Genomic DNA, 27864 nt, shown 5'->3' with positions numbered 1-27864 from the left:
TCCACAGCCAGGTGGTGCCACTCAAGAGATACGCAAGTTATTTTCTCTAGCCCCAAGGTTTCACACTCATAGCTCAGAGGGACTGTATTATCAGTAGGTGACTGGGAAGGCTCTAAAGTTTCAAAGCATTTGAAAAAAAATGTGATTCTTACCTATTTTTTAGAAGGCAACTGTTTATTATCCAAAGCAAGTGCTACTGAAGTCTCATACATATTATATCTATACTTACCATGAAACAACATGTGGGAAAAAATCACCTTACACTTACAGTAACTAACCACTACAAATTTCTGTAGATGGAATTACATGGCAAAAAAGGGCAGATAAGATTTAACATTACCTTTCAGAAGTAAGGGCATGAAAGGAATTTTTGGAGACTTCATTTTCTTGAATGCATCTCTGTAGGCTTTGTGATTCAGAGAAGGGTCCTGCAAAATCATTTTAGTAATAAAAGAGAAAAATCAATAGGTTATAAAAAGAGCAATTCTAAATCCATTATAGGCTTCTGAACTGAACGTGATTTAGATATAAAAGGTTCTTTGGGAAATGAGGTAGATAAAGGTTTCCTAGGAGAGGTGACTTACTAAACTGAATAGGAAATGTAAACAATGAAGGAAATAGAAATGATTATATTCCTGTACATGAAATGGTTCTAAAATAGGAGATAGCTATATGAGAAATTCACCATTTGACTGTTCTGTAATTTTCCCACATAACCTCTAATCTCATCAACTTAATATCGAACAGAATCGGTCCTAACAAGTGCCATTTTTCCAGTGAAAAATTAACTCATTAAACAATACAACACATATCAGATATCTTAAAGAACAAAATAACAGCAGGCAGCTGAGTGGTTCTATGAAACGTAAGTACTGTAATTCTAAAACTCTAAAATAGTACATACTATTAAGTTTATATTTATAAACATTTCTAACTTGAGGACATGTAATTATTGTATAAGAATTCCAATTGTGATAATTATGTAAAAATGAAACAATCATTAAGGGACAGATTTTGCCATTCTTACTCAATTCAGTGGTAACCTTGCTAGCCTCAGGAAAGGCAAAGGAAATACTCATGCTGAGGAGTATCTCACAACAGAAGTAAGGGAGGCAAAGTCTGGCTTTAAACTTTTGATTCCTCCCCCACCCCCCTTTTCATGCCTATTCTCTCTTTCTACAGACTCTTATTACAAAAAAATAAATGACAGATTCTGAACATCTTTGGTTGGGTAGCAAGAGACTGGTGATTAGCTACCATGGCAATGGAATTACTTCCAGATTTACACCCGGAAAACCAAGCATAGACTTTGGGTCTTTATTTCCCCCCTGTGCCAAGTCCAGGAGAATTAGTGTATTTACTCTTTTTTGAGACCACTGCAGCACTACTGAGATGTGTGCGGTCTGTGGCAAACCATGATCAGAGAAAGGCAATCTCAATTTTAGACAATGGCAGTCAGTTCCACCAGAAATAAGTTAGAGAGGGAACACCTGGGGAGCTAATTTTTTCTGGCACTCGCACTGTACTTACTGTCAAACTTTCAAGTTCAGTGAAGAGTTTCTTAAACTTCCCAGGGATTTTCTGAGGTCGGGGGGAAAAAGAAAATGGGACTAAATAAATCAAATATGCAGAAAAATACAGTTTTTCTTTCTGAGATTGTCTGTCATGTGTGAAGTGTCAAATAGCACCAAGCCACTTCCCCAGTCAATTATCATTCTTTTCCCAGTACTGAAATCTGCAGCTATGAATAATGTTTAGAGCTATACCAGTGTATTAGATTTAGCAGTCTTGCCTTTTGAGATTCGACACAGTCATGATTCTTTTATGAAAATTGCTTCTGAACATCTGTTTTCATCTTCCTCACTAACTTCCATGTCTGCCCCATTTGTCTTAATACATTTGTGAAGATGGAAACAACAACACAGGCTGACAATTTAAATATTCAATAATTCAGATGCCATTTCAATAATCTCCTAACTCTTTTCCTAAAATGTGGGCTCAGGGTCCAATCCTACAAGTCAATGGGCAGATTCTTGTCTCACACTAACCTCAGTTACTCCTGATATACACTGATGTAACTGGGAGGCGAATCAGGCCCACTGAGACTACTCACATGAGTAAATTTTGCAGGATTATACCCTCAATTTTTAAAAGATGTACCTTGCTGTATGATTAAAACACTAGCAACTGCACACCTAAAAGAACTGCATGTGGAATTGCACTTGCGCAGATTTTAATATCTTCAACCAGAGGAAGTTAGATGCCTTAAAACACACTATATTGAGCACAAAAATAGTAGGGCATGCCTGGGAATGCAGCCCTCTATTTAAGAATGCAAGTGCATATTCAGCATAGGTTGGTGTATAACTGGCTGCTTGAACTTAGGTGACTTAATTTGCATGAATAAGTAATTGTGATTAATTTATAAGCATTGCTCTCTATTTCCTAGAATTCAAATTACTGATGCATACAAGCTTTTGGATTTTGAAATTTTTCTGTAGTAAAATTTTGCCAATTTAAAGAATGCCAGGCAAACAACTGTAGCTACACACATTTCAAAAAGGAAAAAAACGGTGTGTGTATTTTATCATATTTATTCACATGCACACACAGAGTGTATAAGAAAGACACCTTATCCATTGCTGATCCACTAATAAGTATTGTACTTGTTCAGATAAACAACACATTTTATTCTTAGAGACTGAAATACATCAGAAGCACAGAACACATTTCCAAAGCAGCAAAACTGCTGCAGTTCTGCTGCTCCAGAGTAGATATGCAGGGTACCTTTTCTCCAGTATTTACTCCCAGTCCACACCTTTTTACCTTACCCCTCAAAGAGTGGGATGAACGCAGGCCCCAACAGGTAGGCAATGGTAGTTTAGCTCCTGAGTGAGCAGCACTGCTGGTGGGAATGGTGGTTTAGGAAGTAATGCAGAATGGCTCACTTTCTGTGCGGATGCCCCAAGATTTGCAGATTTCTCTGAAGATTTTGAGCCATCCAATCATTTACTGGATTCCTACCCTTTGCCTTTCTGGGCTCCTACAAGCTCCTCCCCATACTGGGAATTGTTGGCTCTTGTTTCCCCACAGCATTAGTCATTGACATATACAGTTCATTTTTCTTTCCATGTTATTTTGTATGGGAGGGGATGACTTCACTCTTAATATGGCTGAGTATAAGCCCCTTTCTGATGTTTGAATTCTGCTGGTTGTGCTTGAGGGTATTTTTGACAGTGTCCATTGCAGGCACCGTATTCTTGTTTGCATTACAGATTCAAATCCTTTGGATTATCGCCTGCTTGTGGTTTATTCTGTAATACCAGTCAACACTTCCCTGATTTTGGGTAATCCGAAAATATAATTAGTTTGCTGGTATTACCACTCAGTAATTTATTTTGATGGAAACAGCAGCAGTATAAACACAGATCCCAGTGGAATCCCCCTCTTAATATCCCCTCCTCTTTTGGCAACTTGTAGCTTCTTTAACCATTAATCTAGGTTTTTAAATATGTTACTTATTCATTTCCCATTTCCTAAACTTGTTGCTAAAATAAACAACTGGGCAAGAGTTTAATCGAAGGTTACCCTTATGGGGGGTCTCTTTTTATTTTGTAAAATTTTAAATGAAACTCTTCCATATGTAATGATTCTGTTTCTTTGGAATCCATTCCTTACTTAAATTTAACTAGTCTTCTCCACCATAGTTCAAAATTGTACTAATAATAATTTCTAGACCTTTATGGGTAACTCATCTGATCTTGGATACCTCTCTTTGCTTTGTCCTTATTTAAAATTTCTGCAAGAATAGATTTAGATCCACTAGTATTCTCAGGTAGTCTGCATTTACAGGTAATGTAGACATCTATATACTGACACCTCCCACCACCACCATTTTCCTCACACTTGATTTCAGTATGTAGAGCTAGTATCTTAAAAAAAAACAAAACCACCATCAAAAGCTTGTGCAAAATATAGTTTTGACAAGACTGAAAAGATACAAAGACATGGCTTACCTCCCAGGTTTGAGACAGCCGGCTGACAGATGCAGTGTTGAGACCCATAACAATGGCAAAGAATGAGTTCAGGTTTCTTTGGGCTTTGCAGCTGTAGAATAATAATATTTTTTAGAAAATGGACATTACACTCTGATTTCCACTCCTCAGAGAATAATAGATAATTGGGATGGAAAGATATCCCAGGTTATCAAGTCCAACTTTCCTGCACTATTACAAGATTGTCCTCTACACTGAAACGATTACTAGTCCTTTACCCTACAGAATGATTCCTTGCCCTCTATTGTGTTGTTATACAAATATTTTCACCCTCCTTTATCATCTTTTCTGTAGTTATACATATTCATTTCCCTTCATTTCTCTTCCCAGTCAAGGCCTGCAATCCTTTTTTTCATTTTTGTCATCCTTCTTTGTCATAATTTATCAATTCCCCACTCCCCCCACCAGAAAATACTGGAAAACTGTACACAGTACTTGAATTCTGGCCTTACCAATGAAATGCATATATATGGAGTGGGGGCAGTTTCTACCTTTACTTTTCTATTTTCTCATGTGCTACTCCTCTATAAACACAAATCCTGTATAAGATGTATTTTTTGCAACATCACACCTCGACCTTGCCTTTAATTTGTCATCTATTATCACATAAGGACCTTCTCCACAATGCTGCTCTTAAACAATCTCTTGTATATTTCTTTGGTTTGTATTAGTATTCCCTAGTTGAATTACTCTGCATTTATCTAAATTAAATCTCTCCTTATTGTTGTTTGCACATAACAGTAAACTCTTTAGGTCATTCTGTATTTTCTCTCTACCCTCCAATGTATTTGCAGTCCCTCAATTTGTTATTGTCTGCAAATGTTCAATTTACATATCCCTCTAGATTAATTATTAGTTACTACTGGTCCCTACTACTGATAACTGTGAAATTCAGCTAGATACCTCTCTCTAATTTCATGTTTACTATATATGATTATTCCCTATTTACTTTTAACCAATTAGCAAAATGTAATCACAAACTATAGTATGCTATCCAAACAGTATCATTCCACTTTCTCAAGCAGATTCTCAAGCAAGACTGAATCTGAAGTTCAACTATAAAAATTAACGTTAATCACGTGAGTAGTCCCACTGTCTTCAATGGGATTACTCATTTAAGTAAAGTTAAGTATGTGCCTAAGGGTATGTCTACATTGCAATGTAAACCCAGGGTTTTAATTCAGGCTCAAGATTAACCCGTTTCGTGTACACACCAGTCATGCTAACCCAGAGATCAGACCCAGGGTAATAGGAGGACCACACAGGCGGGGAGGTTCTGAGCCTGAGTCAAGGCAGGACCCAGAGTAGGGTTCAAGTGCAACTGCTTTGCAGTGTAAAGGCCACCGAAAGGGACTAGTGCTCTGGGAGTCTGCCAAGTGTATTCCACAATCCCACAGGAAGACTTTTTTTGTCCTCTGACAGTCAAGTTTGGTGGAGAATTTCACACACTGTACCACAAAGAGCTAGAGTGGTCACATTTTGGGAGGGAACTAGGAAGTCTGGGATATGGGTGGTTGGACTTGGGCCTGCATAACAGTATAGACACGGGACCCCTAGGTCCAACAATTCCTAACCTGGAGTTAGACACTCAAGCCCTAGATTAACAAACTCAGAGCCTGCTAACTCAAGTCTCCTAGCCCTGGACTTACACTGCAGTGCAAATATACCCTTAGGGGTCTCACAGCTCAGGCTGCAACCTGAACGTACATGCTGCAATTTTATAGCCCCCACAGCCCGAACCCTGTGAGCCCGAGTCAGCTAACCTGGGCCAACAGGTCTGTTATAGCTGTGTAGACGTATCCTATGTGTTTGCATGATCCAGGCCTTAGAATGGCCTTAAACTCTTCATGGCAGGAAATGTCTCATGCTTTTGGTTTTTACAAATCTTCCATTGACTTTAGTGAATTTTGAATCAGAGTTTATGTCCACTGTACTATTTTGCTTACCAAACTTGTAATTATATCCAATTGTCATGATCTGTTCTTTCCAAATGCATGCTTACCTCTCTCTCTCTCTCTCTCCCCCTCATCAAGAGGATTACTTCTAAGTGCATACAGATTTATTTCCTCAAGAAAATAACCTGGCATCTATATTAGACTAACTGATCAATAATTCCCTTTACTTCATCTACTCTCCTTAAATATTGCTTCTACAATTCTCCTGTATAACCAGAGTAGTGGTTCCGTCTTTCTTTGTTAACATTAATTTTTGGGTAGAATTTCTAATTTGTAAAAGTGTAGGAATCAATGTTCTTACAACATTCTCTCTACTTTTTACATTTGTCGATATTAAAATAAAATTCTCCTGTTCATCTATTTTGGGTATTTCTAGGGAACTCAGCAGTGCAGTATAAGAGCACCAAACACAGGGATTTAAGTTATGGCCCTTCATTGACCCAGCTGGAGCTCAGGGAGATGTTAGGTCAGATTTCCTGCTACATTCAGCATCTGGGAGCAGCGGAACAGAGGGCAATCAGAGAGCTGGTTATGGCTCTCTGCCCTGGTAAGAGTTAGAGCAGCCTGAGCACATTGAGCTCAAGCCACTCCCCTCCCTACTGTACCCCAAACATTCCCCATGCACCAATTTGTTCTGGGAGTTAGTTAGATACAAGAAAAATGGAACCCTATAATGCTGCTTTTTGAGAGTCACTTTTCTGATTAGAGCAGCATTTGAATGAAGTACAAGCTCATCTCTGCATCTATATATCTAGATACTACAATGATGAGCACATCAGTAATGCAAATATAAAATGCATTATATATTAAAAAAATTAATTGCCAGTTACCATATTTGGTTTCTGCAACTTTAACTTCACATTCCCCTAAAAGAGATGGAATTAACTCAGACATAGCAATGTCTGACTCTAGGGGGCATATATATCCCTGTTCATGGGAAACAGCAATGAAACTCTTCTAGGAATACAAATTAGTGTTACCGGGGAAGCCAGTGAGCCACATGAAATCAATCCTTTCAGACAGAATAAGAACAAAGTTAGTAATTGATAAGCCTGGAAATTAATGCATTGCTGGATAGCACAAAACTTGCAAACCAAAACAAATTGCATTTCTAAGTACATTATATTAGATTAATGGAATGCACTTCACCAAAGACATTGGTTTAGCAGAGAATGGCCTTCTCTATATAATTGCCTCTCTTAGAACAAATTAAATCAAGTCAATCGGTGAAGGGATAGATATGGGAACATATTATACATTTTCTATGAACATGAATATTCACATACTGCATACATACGAATGTATGATAGAGGTGAGGAGAATGGCTGCATTTGTTTCAATAGCTTCATTCCCTTGGTTGCTAAAACAGGCGTGATTAAAGCAAAATGAACTCTCCATGTACAGTATTTACTTGTATTCTGTTCCACAGGCATACCATAAAGGCTAGTAATGGAGCAGGAATGGCCCATCCAGTATTCTCAGTTAAAATTTGGCAAATGTAAGTAACTAAATAATATAACAGTTTTGTTAAATTAAGCGCACTCAAGAGGAATAGACTGTGCAATAGCTCAGTATGAGTAGTCTTTCATCTCTGGAGGTATGGGCTTAAGGTTAACATTGCAAATGAGTTTGGTGGTCTCATCAAAAGATGATGAAATAGCTTGAATTTTGCAGGTCATGTTGTAGGTGCATTGGCTGAGCTGAAGAGGAAGACTTGAATGGAGAGCAACTATCAAGAAAGGCTGTAAACACTTCGAGAAAGATAGATGGAAAACTGACTGAAAAAGTGGCCAAATGTCATGACAAGTCTTTTGTGGGAGCCTGTGCATTCCTGTGTGATATCTGCTTGCGACTTTGATCTTCACAGATCAAACTAAACAGCTAGAAGAGAACACACAAGAGGCCATGACATCATTGTTTGATACAAAGAACAGCCATATATATATATATATGAAGACTTGTACAGCATACAGCTGCATTATGCTTGGGTTTGGCCAGTGTTTAAATATTGTTATTTATAGACCATTTTATGTGTACATCACACTTACTAAACATTTAAAGACAAGGGATAATAAACAACAAATTCCCTTTCACCACTTTGTCTCTCTCCCCCCACAAATGAAAAGATAAAAGATGTTCATTGAAGGATTCCAGTTTCAACTTTAGTTACTTACTGGGCAGCAATCTTGATGAATTTTTTCACTAGCTGTACACGTTTACAGAGCTGGCTGCAGAGGAGTATCTCTGTGGCTACCCAAAGTTGTACTTCATTGCATCTTTGAAGCAGAAGACTAAGATTCACAGTGTTTTCACCACTGCCCTGTCTGCTGAAGGTGAAGTATATCAGCTCTTGCTGGAACACAATTATTGGATTATTAGGGCTTTTTAAAACTGTAAATGAAGTTAAAATGATCTAAAATTAAATATATTTTAAAAAAATAGATTAGGTAAGAAATAATTGCTATTTATAAGGGGTATTTTAATCAGTGATGAGTTAATCTCAAATGGTTCAAAGTTCTGGTTTGGAGTTTAGAGCCTCTTTAATTTGCATGTGGGTTGGAAATCTTGCCATAAAAGTGTTTTTATGAGATTTCCTGCAGCTCTACTTCTGGTCACAGCTGGAAATAGGACAAGAATAGTCTGTCTCTCTCAACATTTAATCATTTTTAGCTTGTCTAAAAAACTCCTCACACCTGAACTTCCCCAGAACCTTAAAAAAAGTTCATTTCAGATTTGATTCTAAAAATAGCGAATGCTTCAGGGAGCAAGGGAAAGGCTCCTATTTTTTTTTCTGAACAAGTTCACCCATTTGTAGTTTTAAAGTTTCTAAATAGAACTTCTAAGTTTCTAAATGGAACTTAGAGGAAAGCTCAGAGAACAGATCTAAGATGAAAGGCAATGGAAGATGTCACATTCTTCCTCTTATTCTCAATGGGGCACCACACTTTTCAGTTGATGATTCACTACTATTTTGATTTTGACATTTCTGTTGCACTGGCCCTATTTCTTCCATCCACCTCATTCCCATGAGACTTCTGGATTACTCAGGACTGTGTGTTAGAGCAGTGCTTCTCCAGCTATCTGATGTGGGGGACCGGCAATATTTTTTCCAATGTGCGTGCAGACCGGCAGCTGATGGCTCGCGAACCAGCACCGGTCCGCGGACCACCACTTTGAGTAGCACTGCTTTAGAGGGCTCGTTGCAATGCCCATTAAAGTCAGTGGAAAGGCACATGGGGCACTGGAGTGGACCTTAAGTGATTGTGCAATTTTAGAATCTCATAAATGTAGGCCTGGAAGGGACCTCGAGAAGTCATCAAGTCCAGCCCCCTGCACTGATCTATACCATAAGACAGAAAATATCATATTGCCTCTATATAAATCCATGGTACGCCCACATCTTGAATACTGTGTGCAGATATGGTCGCCCCATCTCAAAAAAGACGTATTGGAATTGGAAAATGTACAGAAAAGGGCAACAAAAACTATTAGGGGTATGGAACAGCTTCCATATGAGGAGAGATTTATAAGATTGGGACTTTTCATCTTGAAAAAGAGACGACTATGGGGGGATATGATAGAGGTCTATAAAATCATGACTGGTGTCGCAAAAGTAAATAAGGAAGCGTTATGTATTCCTTCTCATAACATAAGAACTAGGGGTCACCAAATGAAATTAATAGGCAGCAGGTTTAAAACAAACAAAAGGAAGTATTCCTTTACGCAATGCACAGTCAACCAATCCTGGCCAGAGGATGTTGTGAAGGCCAAGACTATAACAGGGTTCTAAAAAGAACTAGATAAATTCATGACGGATAGGTCCATCAACGGCTATTAGCCTGGATAGGCAGAGATGGTGTCCCTAGCCTCTATTTGCCAGAAGCTGGTAATGGGCAATAGGGGATGGAACATTTGATGATTACCTGTTCTGTTCATTCACTCTGAAGCACCTGGCATTGGCCACTATTGGAAGATAGGATACTGGGCTAGATGGACCTTCAGTCTGACCCAGTATGGCTGTTCTTATGTTTAGAAGGGGAATCTGCTCATCTTCTTAATGTATATATACAAATACAAGGAGTATGGGAAATACTTCCAGTTCTTCCTGTGTATTAGTCCATGACATAAATTATGACTTAATTGGCATTACAGAGACTTGGTGGGATAAGTCTCATGCCTGGGATATTGGTATAGAGGGATATAGTTTGTTCAGAAAGGATAGGCAGGGGGGAAAAAGGGAGGAAGTGTTTCACTATAGACATCAAAAAGGTTTGAGGTCAGGAAGGAGGTGAGGTGGCAAAATTTGCAGATACAAAACTACTCAAGATAGTTAAGTCCAAAGCAGACTGCGAAGAGTTACAAAGAGATCTCACAAAACTGGTTGACTGGGCAGCAAAATGGTAGATGTAATTCAATGCTGATAAATGTAAAGTAATGCACATTGGAAAGCATAATACCACCTATAAATATAAAATGATGGCGTCTAACTTAGCTGTTACCACTCAAGAAAGAGATCTTGGAGTCATTGTGGATAGTTTTCTGAAAACATCCACTCAGTGTGCAGCTGCAGTCAAAAAAGCTAACAGAACATTGGGAATCATTAAGAAAGGGATAGATAATAAGACCTATGGCTCTATAGTAATTTTAGATGTTCCTCCATCCCCTCCCCAAGCCATCTAGCCCTTTTTTATGCTTACTTATGGATTTTTGGCACCTGCCCCCTCTGAATCCAGTTTAAAGTCCTGCACACTAGGTTGGCATGTAGTGGCTTTGCTAAAATCACAGGTTACATTGTGCTTAAAGTGATAACTTGATACAAATTAATGGAGTCCCTTCCAGAGGAGATGTGGCTGTGTACACTTCACCCCTCCCCCCGCCCCCCAATATTGTATGGCTTTTATGATCTCAATCAAAAAGTCACGTTTAATGAAATATTACTATGTGCAAAAGACAGACTTTTCTTACTTTTCTATTTTCAGATATAAAACAATACAATTTTAAAATTTCACATATGACCAAAGAAAACACAAGATGCCCCAACATAGGGAAGTTGTATGCATCAATTTTTCCTGGACAGATTTACAGGCTATCAAAGGTTGCCAAAACATCTTCTGGGGCTTATGTGATATTCTCCCCACTCAGTGATACTGATGCACTGTGATGTCGTGATACTTATGTTACAACGTAAACATAATGATGCAACATCAGGACATTGCAAAGTCATGACAATGATATGATGTTGCATCAGTTTCCTCTACATGAAAGACAGAGTAGACCTTTCAGCATGAATTTTAAATGATACATTCTTTTTCCCATCTGTAGCCTATATTCTAACTTCTACTGACTTATTTTACTCATGTTTGTACCTTTGATTAAAAAACCCCACAACAACTTCGACAATTAGTGATACAATAACACTAAAGCTACTGCTTCTTACCTCATGAATTGAATTGAAGAGACTCCAATCAAAGTATGTTAATTCTAAGGCAAGATCCCAGGTGTTAATTCCCAAAATTCTCACAGACCTTTGCAGTGATTCCTCATTTTCAGCATATGGATTCTAAGTCAATGGACAGAAACAAAAGGATCCTGAGCAATTCCCAGATGCTCTGCCCTGAATTAGCTACTGCACTGAAGTAAAAGCCCAACATTGAGAAAGTAATCTCCCCGAGTGCACTTAATTTTTTCATCATACTGTCCACCTTCAATGAGTTACAGCCTGTTTAACAAACAGGAGAACGTGATCAATGTCTTCTTATTGCATTAGGCCCTCTCTCTCTCTAAAACGTGATTATAAAACACTGACCAGGCAGACAGCGTAATGAAAGTAAAATCCTTGGACTCACTATGGCCTGTTATCAGAAATAATGCTCCAGCAAGTTTTGTATTAAAAATAAAGACAATGTTACGGTGAGTTCCAGTAAGGAAACAGACCAGATTTATAGTACAGAATATACATATAACGTACTTGCATCCCAGAACGCACATTTACAAGTTACATAAAACCATCAATTTTGTGATGAAAAATGGCTTACTTTGAGTGCAACTGTCAGGCAGCAATAAAAAATTGTGAGGCCTAATTCACAAAAATTACTGAGCGTATTACTGTGGAACTCATTAAGACCACTGGAGTTGAGGATCATTTGCCATTGCTATTGTAAATTTGATTTTCAAAAAGGTTTCTCTCTCATTTTTATGTCATCAGTCTGAAATTTGGCAAAAGTCGTCTGCCCAGATGAAAGCTGATTTTGATCAGTTGAGACATCATTTTAGTGCTTTTTTTTGACAGATACAAAATAAAATTTAAAACCCTCCACAAAACTCTCTGTAACTAATTAAACTAGATTGCTTATCGCTTGCTGGGGACGTTTTGCTAGTAACATATTTTAAAGGTGGCTAACAGTCTGCAAACAATGTGGAAGATACATGATGATAACAGCATGTCAGCTCATCCAGTAAAATGCAACTAGACATTTCTCTTGCATAGGACAAATTCATGAAGTCTAATTATACTGATAATGTACCACAGCAGTTGGAATACTCATACACTTGTTTCTACATAGTTGCAATGTCGGCAAAAGATTGTTGAAAAGTTCATTTATCGAGGACCTAACTGTGCCTGACAGGTGCTGGTCTACACTGCAGGTGGTGTATAGTAGCACCACCCCAAGAGATACTCTGAGAGGGAATGCACCTAGGAGCATGGGTTCACTCTGCGGGTCTGCCTAGTTCCCCTGGCAGACATAAGCCTCTTTGTGCAGTAGCCATCCTAGGGAGGAACAGATGCTGAACGCAGCAGAGCATGAAAAAGGCTATTATGCATTGGCCCTAAAAAGTGGCTGAGGCACAAGGAAATAAGGCTCCTTACACTGGTTCTCTCCATCCCCACCCCATTTCCATCCCTGCACACGGACCAAGCACTATTTGACTTTTAATTTTTCTCTCTTAACAAATGTCAATGAATTGACCAAACCCTTTAAATGGGTATAAAAGCTTAAGCCTATCTGACACATTAACTAATTCCACTGCTGTTTAGTAAAGACACTCAAATTCAGGAACATTTATTTTAAAAGGGACAATTAGCTCAATAAATTACAGAAAGAGACTTTGGCAGTTATTTATGCTACAGCTGCCTTTCTGCAAATAAGTCCAGACAAGTTTTATTAAGGAAATTGGAAAAATAAATTGTACACTGAAAGTATCATTATAATTGAAAAACTACTCGGCTTAGACTTGGAATCAGACAAGTCAACCATTATACAGCTTGAGATCATACAGTCTTACCAAAGTCTCAGTCAGATCTTTTCTGTAGACAAACATCCGACTGGTTGCCTCGAGAGATTTTGAGATAGCCGGGTCATTTGGTTGTAGTTCGTGTTTTTCTTTAAAATATATATATTAAAAAAAAGTTAGAAGCCTCAGAATAGAAGTCTACATGCTACATAAATAACGAAGTTCCACATGCAAACAAATGCCACAAGGAAAATTTGTTTTCGCAATTGTAACCGAGTATTGTACGTAGTATTTAATGATTTACTCAACCTGCTCCCATTTATCCACCAGGCTCGAGATACCACTATCTATGTGGCGTACAGTAAATACAATCAAAGCAAGATGTCCATGAAGCTGAATTATTCAGGTCTGTGCCAATCTGCATAAGTGCTTTCAGCTCCTTAGTAGTAAATGATACATTTACATTTGAACCACTATTTACAAGGAGTAAAAAGTTTTGAAATCATTTTGAATGAAAACATCCTCATTTATTTAATCAAGTGGTTTAATAAAAATTACATCTTTAACATTTACATTGCTGACACAAACAAAAGATGCAGCAGATCTCTAACTCATGCAGATGTTATAACAACCAGAAAAGGGAAATACATGGGAGTTATGCACAGACCATGCTACTGATAGTATATAACAATCAGGACACCTTAGTTTTGATAGCACTGAATGAATTAATCAAGGAGAAGAGGTAACAATTTGTGGCTTACAAATGTTCTTGAACAAGTGACATTCTTATTGTTGGTTTTTAATTCCTTTTGAAATTTATCAGACAAGCAGTAGTGATTATTATTTTAGTTCTTTCTCTAGAAACAAGCATATATAGGCTGTTAGATAATACTATGCTTCATTATTTATGAATTGCTGGTTTTCTTTAGCTATCAAAGCTAGCAATGAAGTTATCACCGTTATTATTTAGCAGCAAATCCTGCCTCCTAGTTACACAGACGCACAAGACCTGAAAAGCAGCAGAACCACTGTTGTTTTGCAGTTCTAAGAAGGCACTTCAGGCACGTTAGGGCACAGGCAAGGGCACGACAAGTATGTTTGGATATTATGTGGATCTGCTGGCCAAAACTCCCTCTTAAATGTGGTAGCATGGCTGCTCCTCACGCAGGCTCTGGGTTGCAGGGGCAGGATGTCATCCCCTCAACACTTGCATGGGTACCCTGCACAAAATTTGTTTGGGATCTGCATGGGGTGGGGAGGGACACTTTGACCTTATGTTTTGAATGAGATAAATTAATGTGCCATAATTTATTGTATTTATCCATTTTAGGTGAGTACATATAGGACTAGATCCTCAACTTCAATGGAGCTACACCAATTTATGCCAGCTGAGGACCTGGCCCATACATTTTAAATCTATTCATTAGCCTCTTTTGTAGATCCAGCTTCTTATTGTTATGCAACTAGTTAAATCACCATCTTTGTATTCACTAAGAGTAACAAGGGATACTATAAGTAGGGCCCTCTCAAATTCACGGTCCTTTTTGGTCAATTTTAGGTGATAGGATTTTAAAAATCATAAATTTCATGATTTCAGATATTTAAATCTGAAATTTCACCAGGTTGTAATTGTAGGGGTCCTGACCCATAGAGGAGTTGTGCGGTGTGTGGGAGGTGCTGCAAGGTTATTGTAGGGGGCGGTTGCAGTACTTCTACCCTTACTTACTGGGCAGCTGGAGAGCAGCGGCTGCTGGCTGGGAGCCCAACTCTGAAGGCAGAGCTGCCACCAGTGGCAGTGCAGAAAGAAGGATGGCATGGTATGATATTGCCACCCTTACTACTGCGCTGCTGCCTGCAGAGCTGGGCCCTCAGTCAGCAGCCGCCACTCTCTATCCGCCCAGCTCTGAAGGCAGCAGCGCACAGATAAGGGTGGTATGGTGTGGTATTGTCACCCTTATCTCTGCACTGCTGCTGGCAGGGCGCTGCCTTCAGAGCTGGGTGCCCGGCAAACAGTCACCGCTCTCCAAACACCCAGATCTGAAGGCCGTGCAGAAGTAAGGGTGGCAATACTGTGACACCCCGAAAATAATCCTGTGACCCCCTGCAACTCCCTTTTGGGTCAGGACCCCCAATTTGAGAAACATTGGTCTCCCCCGTGAAATCTATATGGTACACGGTAAAGGCACACAAGACTAGATTTCACGGTCCATTACGCATTTTTCATGGCTGTGAATTTGGTAGGGCCCAAACTATAAGCAAAACAGCTTCCCAAAGATCTTAAGATCTGACAGACACCAAAGGAAATGATGGGGCCAGGCAGGTCAAATAGATCAATAGTGTCAGCCTGTGATTTGTGTGATCTCCCTTGAAAGAGAAAATAAACCTTTCTTTGTTAAGCAAGAACGACTAAAATAAGAAAAAAAAAAAAGCTACAAATTAGGATAATCCCAACAGCCTTTAATCAGAGAAAGTATTACTTGGATTGCTTCAAATAGCAACATTTTAAACATTTTCTACCATTCCCTCATCCACCCATTACAGAAAATTCATAACTTATCCCTCTAGCACACAATGCTACTCATCCTCATTTTAAGGCAAGTCATACCTCAAGACCTTCCCAAGTTCATTTAAATATAAAACTAGGAGGCTTATCTGTGGAAAAACCTTATAACATATTTCTAATCACTGAAAGTCCTTTGCACTCCTATCCGGGTGAGGAAATGCAATAACCTACTGTACCCAAGAATTAGCTGTTGTCATGGAAACAACTCTCTGGTAGGCAGCTCCTTATTGTTACTATGGTCATCCAGCTGTGGACTCATACTGGAACAGTTACATCCTTGCACCTGAAAATCTCAACTATGTTTTTATACATGAGATACAGTAAAAGGTTAGATGAGTGAAAATTATTTACCCCCAGAGAATGCGACAGTAACCAGAGTCAGGTCCTCCTCTGCATGCTGGATTTTTTCTGCTATAATTTTCAGTATCTCCTGAGCTGAAGTGGATGCTTTAGTTTTTACGCTGACATAGGAATGTTCTGTTATATATACACGGCAGAAAACTGCACAAAGGAAGAAAGAAATGTCCATAAATAGATGAGGACATATACTACCAGGAGGTGGAAGAATTTCACAAACCAAACTGTGGCAATGCCTTGGCTGTTATTCTGTTTGACAATAATCTTTGACAGCAGTAGCTACTGTTGCAGTACATTGACCTACAGGCACACGAACCTCTTAACACAAACATCATCATTTTTCCCTTCCTCCTCTCCCTGGGAAATCACAAGGACATAATAAAGAACAGTATAGTGCTTCACCAACATACAGTTAGAATTCCTGTAGATATTTACTGCAGAGCAGGTAATCTCTAACACTTTTATTTTGACAGGTTTCAGAGTAACAGCTGTGTTAGTCTGTATTTGCAAAAAGAAAAGGAGTACTTGTGGCACCTTAGAGACTAACCAATTTATTTGAGCATAAGCTTTTATGAGCTACAGCTCACTTCATCGGATGCATACTGTGGAAAGTACAGAAGACGTTTTTATACACACAAACCATGAAAAAATGGGTGATTATCACTACAAAAGGTTTTCTCTCCCCCCTCACCCCACTCTCCTGCTGATAATAGCTTATGTAAAGTGATCACTCTCCTTACAATGTGTATGATAATCAAGGTGGGCCATTTCCAGCACAAATCCAGGGTTTAACAAGAACGTCTGGGGGGACGGGGGAGGGGGTAGGAAAAAACAAGGGGAAATAGGTTACCTTGCATAATGACGTAGCCACTCCCAGTCTCTATTCAAGCCTAAGTTAATTGTATCCAATTTGCAAATGAATTCCAATTCAGCAGTCTCTCGCTGGAGTCTGGATTTGAAGTTTTTCTGTTGTAATATCGCAACTTTCATGTCTATAATCGCGTGACCAGAGAGACTGAAGTTCTCCGACTGGTTTATGAATGTTATAATTCTTGACATCTGATTTGTGTCCATTTATTCTTTTACGTAGAGACTGTCCAGTTTGACCATGTCTGTAATCGCGTGACCAAACTGGACAGTCTCTATGTAAAAGAATAAATGGACACAAATCAGATGTCAAGAATTATAAAATTCATAAACCAGTCAGAGAACACTGCAGTCTCTCTGGTCACGCGATTACAGACATGAAAGTTGCGATATTACAACAGAAAAACTTCAAATCCAGACTCCAGCGAGAGACTGCTGAATTGGAATTCATTTGCAAATTGGAGTCATCACTTTAGATAAGCTATTATCAACAGGAGAGTGGGTTTGTGTGTGTGTTGGGGGGGGAGGGGAGAAAACCTGGATTTGTGCTGGAAATGGCCCACCTTGATTATCATACACATTGTAAGGAGAGTGATCACTTTAGATAAGCTATTACCAGAAGGAGAGTGGGGTGGGGGGAGAGAAAACCTTTTGTAGTGATAATCACCCATTTTTTCATGGTTTGTGTGTATAAAAACGTCTTCTGTACTTTCCACAGTATGCATCCGATGAAGTGAGCTGTAGCTCACGAAAGCTTATGCTCAAATAAATTGGTTAGTCTCTAAGGTGCCACATGTACTCCTTTACTTTTATTTTGGATACTTTGAAGACAAGTTTCCTCTTCTCTCTTTTTCCTTTTCAAGCTCAGCTGTTGATATTTTTTGCTTCCTTTCTTTCAGGATCAGAAGAATCATAATTCTTTCTGTATACTTCAGATCTTCCACCTTGCTTATTTTGAACTTCACCTTTGAAGTTCTAAGAGTGGCTCTCTCTAGTCTTCCTCCATCAATCCATTTATCTAACTTACCTAGCTAGCCATCCAAATCACATACACATCACCATAACATCTTAGCAGACGTGGGGACTGTTCTAACAGCAGTATAATTAGTTCAAGTACAGCTCCTTTTTGGAACATGTGCATCACACCTATAAGGGACTGATCTGGAGAACTGCCAAAGTGCCTGTAACTTCCATTGAAGTCAAAGGGAGATTCAGGTACTCAATAACTCTCAGTAATAACCTTTCAGCTGGTCTAAGGAGAAAGAATTCAAAGGTCTATCTTGAAATGGGTTTGTCTGGCATGACAGTAACCGCATCGTCATAGGATCAGCTCAGTTAGTACTTCTCTTGTTTCTGTTACAAAATTTCAGGCACCCAGGTTTTGCAGAACTGAAATCTTAGTCAGTCATGTGGATTGTAGTAGTAATGTAAGAGAAGAGAAACACACCACCAGACATGTATAATCAGTATTTCAAAAATGACATCATCTGTCAATGAAGCTCACTACCAGGATGGTCTTTATTTTGTACTCACTTTGGTGCTTCATTAATCATTGTTTTTTTTAACCTATAATTTAGGTTTTTTTCCTACAGACAGACTGAGACAACAAAAGTATAGAGATGATTCTTTCTCTCCTCTACAAATGAGATTTCTTTTGTCTCTACTGACAGATGTATACAACAATAGCTCTGCCTCTGCTTCACAAACCTTTCCAACTGCAAGGCATTTTCATTAACTTATGCTACACTAGAGGATGTTGGTCAGCAACTTTTCTCTAGTGAAAAACCACAATTTTGTTGTTTGAAGTAGAGGAGGAGAGAGAACCTTAAATTTTAACCCTTACAAAAACATCTCAGTTGGTTGATGTAAGAATTTTTTGTTAGCCTGTCTCTGTTGGCAGGCAGTAAATCAGGTGTTCATCCTGTGACAGAATCTGTCTTTGGAATAGCTAAAAGTCATGAAAAGGTACACATCATCTTTATGATACCAGCTGTAAAAAAAAAAAAAAGGGGCAGGGTGGAAATTGACAGGATTATTTGACTTCCCTATGGAAAGTGTTATCAGACCTGCCTACAATGGTTACCAGAAAAGCCAGTGATTTTCCTCTTGGCTGAAATGTCTTCCCCCCTCCTCCAGGATTCTCTGCCATTGGGGGTGGGGGAGAAGGGGCAGTGATGGGGACCAACAGCAAACACAATCTTTAATTTTAAATTGGGCCAATAATGTCTCCCTTACTTTAAATGGATCTGGACCACACTAGATGTCAGGTACTCATGAACTGTCACCTTTACGGCCTGCCCAAACTTTATTCCCCACTCATATTTTGAATGTCACATCTGTGGTTGCTATTGCTATGGAGCCACTGAAAGCCTAGAGATGCCACGCTGCACCTACTTTACGAAGTACAGAACAGAACTCAGAGTCTAGGGGAAGTAGGGTGTGGACTAAGTTAGTTTTAAATCACCTTTGCACTATTCTGATCCTGGGCTGCTCCCCGGCCCAAGAGGCCTCCAGTATAATTTAGACCGAGCTGGAGGTCTGTGTAAGTTACAGCAGCCTCCCCAGAATGCCCTATGGACTGCAGCACTACCTGCAGCATCCACAACCCTGATATGTCTCTCCTGACCACAGCGCCCCATCCTGGCACTCCAAGGGTGGAAGTCTTATGACTGTCTGCTTCAGTTCCTACTTCAAGAGAATCTTCCTCCAGCTGCATATGGGGCTTTGAGGGCCCCTTTATACTACTTTGGCCCTTTTATATGTCATAAAGGAGCCAGAGCAGGGGTGAGGATCTCACCGTGAAATTTTTAGAGGTTGTCTTGTGGGCCTGAAATCCCAACAAATCTGAACGTCAAGCCACAAGTTAGGTAGTATAAGGTAACCCTAGAGAGCTATAAGGTAATCCTAGAGAGCACCACAGGGAAATACTTCTCTGAATATTTAAAGAGCACAGTTATGATAACCATAAATGGGCATTAATTATACTCTGATCTGAGTTGAACTTGTAGAGTTTTTGGACCTTCAGTTACCGTTGTGGACTAGAAAATGTTGCAGGAGTGACTTAATAAAGTGAGGGACTTCACTCTGGTGTTCTCTGCTTAAGCATGGGTCTAGTGTCTCTATACACAGTAGTTTCACCTCACACAACAATCTGGAGCCATAATATAATTGTCCTCTCTCCCTCAGTCCCATAAAGCTGTCAATGCATAATGCTTCACTTTATTATTGCATTACCAACAATGAAGGCGAAGTGCATTTTGTAATGGATGATATTAATGTGAAGGGGCGTGTTGCATTCCACTTGCAAACAAGTTTTGGGGGAGAAGATTGTAACAATAGATATTGGAGCCAGGAGCCCTCAGGTGACAGGAATATTAACCTTTTGCAATCTGGAGCCATATCAAAAGCCTGGAAATAAAGTCCAATCTCTTGCCAGCACTCTTGTGAGTCACATACCTTTGTTACTGAGATGCTGGGGTGGGAAAGGAAGAGAGGAAAAAAGGGGCCCCTGAGACATCATGTTACAGTTGGAGCCCTGCATAAGGCATCAGACAGAAATGTATTCTCACTGCATTAGATCTTTCTTTTTTTATAGTTCCAGGTTATTATTCAGAAGTTGTAAGTTTGTAATTGAAAATGTTCCTTAAGGGAAGCCTTTATGTAGAAATATTCTTGTACCAATATTTAGAGGTGTTGCACTGAGCTTTTCCTCTAATGCTTCTAAATCATACTTACTTTCCTCTGTTTCATTCATGGTGCCTTTGTGCTGATGCCAATTCTCCTTGAGACTGAATTGGTGGAAAAAGGCTTTATTCTAAGAAGGGATAAATAAATTAAAAAAAGAACAATGAATGTATGTGTTCCTGCCCTTTACAAAGCAATAACTGCATGTAGAACGCTCTAGATATGACTAGCCAAAATGTGTTCATAGGAAATCCACCCATCCATTGTTGGACAAATAAAGTGGGAGTTGTCTTACTTAACAACAACAGTAGAGGTGAGGAATTCTGAGGAAGTTAAACATGTCTAGGCTAAGCAGTGCAAACATTGCAAGGGGCTCTAATCACATTCACAGTTCATTTCTTACATACGGTCCTAAATAGCAACTGTCAATTGGCCTAGTCAGCAATTTCTCTACAATCTCATTTTCTGCTTTCTACATTTCCAAAATGATATTTTTAAGCTTATTACACACCTCAACTTCAGTCCAGTGAATTTCATGAGCACAGCAATTCACTGCCATGTAGCGCTTATGTTGACACCCCCCTTTTGTATCCTTTCCTTCTAGTTAAATAGGCACAAATTCATGTTTCTCTGTGTGTGTGTGTGTCCCTGTCCCAGCACAACTCCCTTTACTCTGACTGACTACCTGACATTTGTAGCCAATGTCTGCTAGATTTGTTTGTGTCTGTCTTCCTGAATTCAAACCTGTATCTATCCAGCCAGGAAAGGGCATGCTGTTAGGCTCCTATTGAATGCTGACATCTCAAAACATGTTGTTAAAATGCTAATAATGTCACAGCCACTTTAGGTCAGCACACACAGCTGAAACCAGAGCTGTGCTGGCTGGGGGAAAAAAAGCTTTTAGCAGCATTGCAGGCCTAGACTCTCGGATGTGTCCTGTCATGTTTTTGGCCAACAGTCATTTTTAATTAGGCCGAGAAGAGGTTATGAGCAAGCACGCAATGTAAAAGTCAAATATATGCATCCTGTATTACCTTTCTGTGAGGTGAATATTCATCTACAGTGCTGAAACAAAGGGATAATTTGAGTTATTCATTCTATCCAAAGATTAGAAAAGGAATTTGCAGCCAGCCAAAAGTTTATAACATAATATACTCACTATAAAGTTAGTGCAGAGTTCCTTCAGTGCAAGTTGAGGTCACCCAGTTGCACCCAGGAAGAAGTTAGTAGATCATAGGATCAAGCCCTAGCATACTACACTAAAAGCCTTAGGGCCAGATCCTCAGCTTATGTAAAGTGAAACTATGCTGATTTACACCAGCTGAGATATACATTTACAAAAGGTGTGTCCAGTCAATGTCCTTTAACATATTTCAGTGCGCACAGTGTACTTGGCAAAGTGGTTCACTGTGAACATTCACATTTTTATATGCCAGTACAAGACAGAGCATGGACTAGTGGTCAGATCAGGGAACTCGAGTCAGGAGTTCTGGGACCCATTTCTGTTTTTGTTAAAACTCCTTTAAACTCAGGGGTTGTCTACATATACAGCTATTCAGTAACAGCTATGCCTGAATAACTCCATGTGTAGACACACACATTCTAGAACAGTTAAGCTAAATAAGAACAAGTAACTCTTGTTTTGGAATATGAGAGTCCACAACATGAAGTTATTCAATAATAGCTGTTCCCGAATAGTTCTACATGTAGACAAGCGCTCAGGCTACCTCTGACCTAGTGACCCCTTTAGGAAACTTAACCAATCACAGAACGTAGCAAACCTTAGGAAAAGTGAGATAGTCCATATAAACAATGATTTAACAGATTTGAATGTAAATATCTAAATATCTAATTACACCAAACTGTGAAAGTTTCATGGTATGAGTGATTGCAAAACAGACTTTTGAGGCTATAAGAGTAACAACTGCTGGATAATGATTTGCTTTTAATAGGTTGAAACTCATTTGTTTAATCATATAATCTGGGATGAAAATATAAGTGTTGCAAGCTTGTTTGATACTACAGAAAACAAATAAGAGATTCATCCCTAGTGATAAGAACTGGTCACAGTCAATGTCAAAGCTCTCTTTGATCTCAACATGATCAAGTAACAACAAAAAAATTCTACTTACTTGAAACATATGCATTAAAATGTCTTTTAAAAATATAATTAGTATTGAAGAACAAACTTGCCATGTTAGTTGCAAAAGAGGGTTAAGTAAATGTTTCATGGTAAAAGAAGTCCTGCCCACTCACAAACAATACAGTATATTGTATCAGTTATTTTAAATAATTCATTGCTAATTACTGGTAAGGCTAAGATATTGTCACGGAGGTCACAGAAGTCACAGAATCTGTGACTTCCAGAGACCTCTGTGACATTTTCCACTTCAGCCCTGGGGCAGCAAGCCGACGGGGGCCCCACAGCTCCAAGTCACTGCAGGGTGGAGGAGGATGAAGGAGGGCACCCAGGAGTTCCAAGCTGCTGCGGGCAGCAGGGGACACCCGAAGCTCCAGCAGCGGTGGGTGTTGGACCCTCCTGCCTCCCCATTTTGTCAGTTATTTTTAGTAAAAGTCAGGGACAGCTCACAGGCTTCCATGAATTTCTGTTTATTGCCTGTGACGTGTCCGTGACTTTTACTAAAAATAACCGTGACAAATGGGTCATATTTTGCCACACTTACACTGAGTAGTACTCTACTCCACAAGTACTCTACTCTCACCAAAATTAATGGGAGTAATTGTATAGTACCTTACTCCACAACATGAGAAAAATTGGACTAATTTGGCTTTATGTAAAAAGAAAGGTTATTTATACAACACCATGGCTGTTGTTTTCCTTGTACTGTAGTTATATTACTTATCCTTTCGTCTTTCTCTGTGCTAAAGAAAAACGTAAATAAAAAAAGTAAATTATACCCAAAAAAATGAGGGTTGACCAAAATCTAAACTTACTGACGACGATGCATTCCAAGTATCTTTTGAAATTCTTTCAATTCCTTCTCGAGTATGGGATATTCATATACATCATCTAACACATTTCTGTATATTGTCTGAAAGAATAAAAAAGGGTATCTGCACATATCTGATGACTGAAAGAAATATTATATATCATATCAGCAGCCTCCATCAAATGAAGCATTACCCTAATAAAATAAATTCCAGGAATGTTTTAAAATGGGTCCTGTAATCCAGACAGTTCCTGTTTAAATAACTAAACCAGTCAGTGTCTGGCTACTGTACGGAGAAGTATTCTTTGTATACCATAACCAAAGGATAGCGCTAAGGTGTCAGCAGTCTGTGGAAAGATTTAAAACGGCACTTTTGTTTGTTACTTTAAACCTGGTTTAGCTCATACCAATCTACTTTTAAGCATGAAAATAGATCACACCATCATCACTCAATCAAAACAATGACAGTAATAATAATTAATCAATTGATTTGACTACTAATATTAGGAGTATTTTCATTTATTTTCTGCATTTACATCCAAAAATTTTCTAGTCCCAAAATCTCACATGGAAATGACAAGATGCTCCTAGTCTCAAATTAACGAGCAAATAAATCTTATGTTCTTGATTTTTTGCATTTCCTGAATGTCATTATTCAAACCCTTCTGAGAGCCTCAACTAATTATGGAAGACATTTGACCTTAGATATAAAGTAAACAAATTAAACTGACTTTGACACTTGAAGTCATTATGGAGGCAAACATTTTCTCTTTGATCTTCTATGATGATTTAACTGGGAATTGGTCCTGCTTCGAGCGGGGGGTTGGACTAGATGACCTTCTGGGGTCCCTTCCAACCCTGATATTCTATGATTCTATGATTCTATACCCATCCAGAAGTTTATACAGAGTTTCTCCTGGCTAACAAATGGGGATCACATACTAAAGGCCAAATTATCAGCCCAACTTCACAAACTGTGGGCATAAATAATTTTGGACTGCAATTTCATATGCAATTTTTTCAGGTGCAATTCAGACCAACTGAACATTAGCAGTAGCAGTAGAGGTACTGTGGTGGTGCCTTAAGCCACAGTCAGGGATTGGGGCCCAAAGTGCTTGGCTCTGTAGATAAACACAGAACAAAGAGACAGCCCCTGCCCCCACGGGCTTACAATATAAACCAACATTTAATAAAATGTAAATCCCCCATTGTTGGCGCAGTTGATGCCCAACTCCTAGCACTGTTTTACACATGGAATGTCCCTAGAGCAGAAACCCTGGGGCCCCTACTTCTATGTGCTCTGCACCAGTCACAAGGAACTCAAATAGCAAAGAAGCCCAAAATTTTCTCCAAGATTAGTTTAGCATTGCAGGGTTCTTAAGTTTACCATGAGTGGATCCATAACAGAAAGTGCCTCCAACCAAGTCCCTAAATGAAGGTGAAGAGTTTTACTTCAGGAAAGGAGAAGGAGCTCAGGCAGTCTCCCAAGAGAATTCCTTCCTTCCTTCCATCAGAAGTAGGAAATAGACAGATCTAGGCCCAGCATAGCATTACTATTTTAATGACAATCAAGCTACAATTGCAGTTAGAAATCACCGAGACAGGACAGTAAGGGCTTGTCTATGCAAGAATACGCAAGAGTCCATATCAGAGGGGTGTAAATTCTAGTGTGCAAAAGTGTATCACGCAGTAGCTAGCCCATACGGACTCTGCTGGTCCCTAGTATGTGTTAATGTAGTTCCATTTCAAACAGCAATTACATTAATATGCATTAGTAACTTTTAGTCCACACCAGCAAGGTCCACATAGGCTACTTAATGCGTGACACACTAGTGTGCACTAGAAGTTACACCCTGCTGATGCAGACGAATGCATCATACAGACAGACCGAACACTCCTTGCTCATAAGTAAGGCAGAAATTTAGGGCATGTCTACACAAGCACTTACTGCACACCAAGCTGGAATGTAAATCTACAGTTCTCCAAAATGCCACCCACTAACTATCCATCTGGGCCCTGCTGATCTGCACTAAAAGTTCCTAGTGTGCACTGACATACATGCCATGCAGTATGTGCTTGTGTAGAGAGGCCCCTTCTTTCTCAAAATGCATAATGGAGTTACCAGGGTATCTACGAGCACCTGTCAAACAGTACAGAATTGATGTTCTGTGTTAGGCTGATGCAGTGTTTGCTGAAAGGGGCATAAAATGCTGTCCCAGTCTATGTTATTTGGAACCCTGATTTGGCAAGTTCTGGACCGGTAAAGAACATGAGTACACCTGTGGATATTTCCTTTACCTGTTAATTTTTTTCTTCAAAATATTAGTCTAGAGCTCCTCCCTTTAAAGATTACCCACCCTTTTACAAGGTTTCGTATTAGAACTCGGTGTTTATTTCCAGTGTCTCACATAACAGATATTCAGTTGAAACTTAAAAATCAATGAGGCATTAAGCCCCTTATATATAGAAGGTCACTTGGTCATACTGTTTCCATCTATAGGCAGAGAGGACTTATGCCCTAATCACTGACCTAGTATAAAAGATCTCAAAGGTAAGAAAAATTATGCCCAATATTTTTCTCATTTGGGATTTTCAACACATATACCTAAGAATCTGTTATTTATAGTATTAAAGTGCATCAGTGCGTATTACAGTACCTTTAAAAACTGCTTTAAATGCTCATCTTCATGTAACCAGTCTTTGTAGAGAGACGTCCACTGAGACACCAAATGCAAAACTTTTCGTTTTCTACAGGGAACATCTGCATTTTCTTCCTTGTCTTGATCATTCTTAGCACAATAGGTACAATAGGTTAAGGAACAGAAGCCTGGGGTATCGTTAAAATGTAGAAATTAAAGGGGGAAAAGAACAGTTAGGTCATATCATCCATCCCCCCTGGCAGTGCAGAATTTTTCACTATATGATATAGTCTTAAGTCCTTATCCTGTGTAGTTTAGGAAATTGAGAAGGGTTATCAACTTTTAGGAATGAAATACACAGTACAGAGATGTCAGCTGAGTCTCATTGCTACCTGAATATATTTCTTCTTTATAGATTGGGGACACAATTCTATAAAAGGAAAACCGATTTAAAAGGAATTACACAACGTTGAGTCATATCTTTTCTCTGCAACTGATATAGATGCAAACATGATTTCCTGTTGGAAGCAGGACAATGCATCATTAAATACAAACATTACATTTTGGAGCATAGGAATTCTTTTTGTTCCCCAATATATAATTATGCATCAGTGGAAATAACACATTATTTTAAAAAAAGTAAAAGGGATCAATTTTGACCATTTCCCCCCAAGTCTCAATGCAAATAAAAGCAACAGGAGAAAACTGCCACATCACACAATCTACTTATTACTGCCTCTTACCCACTCTTTCTTTCCTCAAGTATAGAGGATCATTTGTTTGCACACTTTTGTGAATCGTGTTATTAAAACTGAAACTTGACAAATCAGTTCATTTTACAGCAACAAGCTAATTAAAACAAACAGTCGACATCACATGGAGCTAGGTGGAACATTTTCCTGAAAAAACATGTTTTCCATCTTTAAAGTGGGATATAGAATATATAGTACCATATCATTAAAAGGTTGTAAGATATACACCAATTATCTTCCCCTTACGACACATTAAAATCTGTAAATTATATAGATGTGAATATTTTTAGGAGCTGTCTGTATCAGAGGAAGCATAGTCTGGGTAAGTTTAAATCTAATTTTGTAATGGTATTTTGTAAATGTCAGTATAAACCAACAAATAATTTTTTTTTTTAAAGCACTGGGTTGAACTGTCCCATGGCTCCTGCGGGTTCGGGGGAGGAGGGGTAGGCAACTTTGGTTTCATTCGTGTTTCAAACACTATATTTTAAATTTATAATTGATTTTTTGTAGATGTAGGAACATTAACTACCCTTTACATTTAACTCCTCCAGATGTTCACTATTGTTGTCATGTATACAAGACATATGGCTATTTGCAGATGGAAGAAAGTAGGATTTAATCAATTCATAATGAAGTATACCCTCTACAAAAACTATTAATTGTACTGTTTAATTCAAATCAAGAACATGAGAAGATGAGGAAGCTAAACTAATGTGTCTGTATAAATGTACACAGGTATATTATATACATGCATGTGTGTGTTTACATGAGACAAGAAAAACTATATTAATTTGATAATTGTACA

General features: G+C 38.8%; 1 protein-coding gene across 1 annotated transcript in view; it reads right to left on the bottom strand.

Moving 5' to 3' along the window:
- RAPGEF5 (Rap guanine nucleotide exchange factor 5) overlaps positions 1–27864 on the bottom strand; it is a 218244-nt gene that overhangs the window by 15502 nt on the left and 174878 nt on the right. Inside the window, exons 13-23 of the mRNA XM_084618683.1 lie at positions 26323–26467; positions 23670–23767; positions 21749–21779; positions 20766–20844; positions 16158–16307; positions 13295–13392; positions 11448–11570; positions 8185–8363; positions 4017–4107; positions 1531–1581; positions 341–428 (exon numbers count right to left, since the gene is read on the bottom strand). Coding sequence (XP_084474809.1) covers positions 341–428; positions 1531–1581; positions 4017–4107; positions 8185–8363; positions 11448–11570; positions 13295–13392; positions 16158–16307; positions 20766–20844; positions 21749–21779; positions 23670–23767; positions 26323–26467 — 1133 coding nt within the window. The remainder of the gene's footprint in view (positions 1–340; positions 429–1530; positions 1582–4016; positions 4108–8184; positions 8364–11447; positions 11571–13294; positions 13393–16157; positions 16308–20765; positions 20845–21748; positions 21780–23669; positions 23768–26322; positions 26468–27864) is intronic.

This window comes from Lepidochelys olivacea (assembly GCF_965140295.1).
Source record: "Lepidochelys olivacea isolate rLepOli2 genome assembly, chromosome: 2".
NCBI classification, from domain to species: domain Eukaryota; kingdom Metazoa; phylum Chordata; order Testudines; family Cheloniidae; genus Lepidochelys; species Lepidochelys olivacea.
Note: the sequence above shows the minus strand (reverse complement) of the source record. Positions and strands in the feature narration are given on the sequence as shown.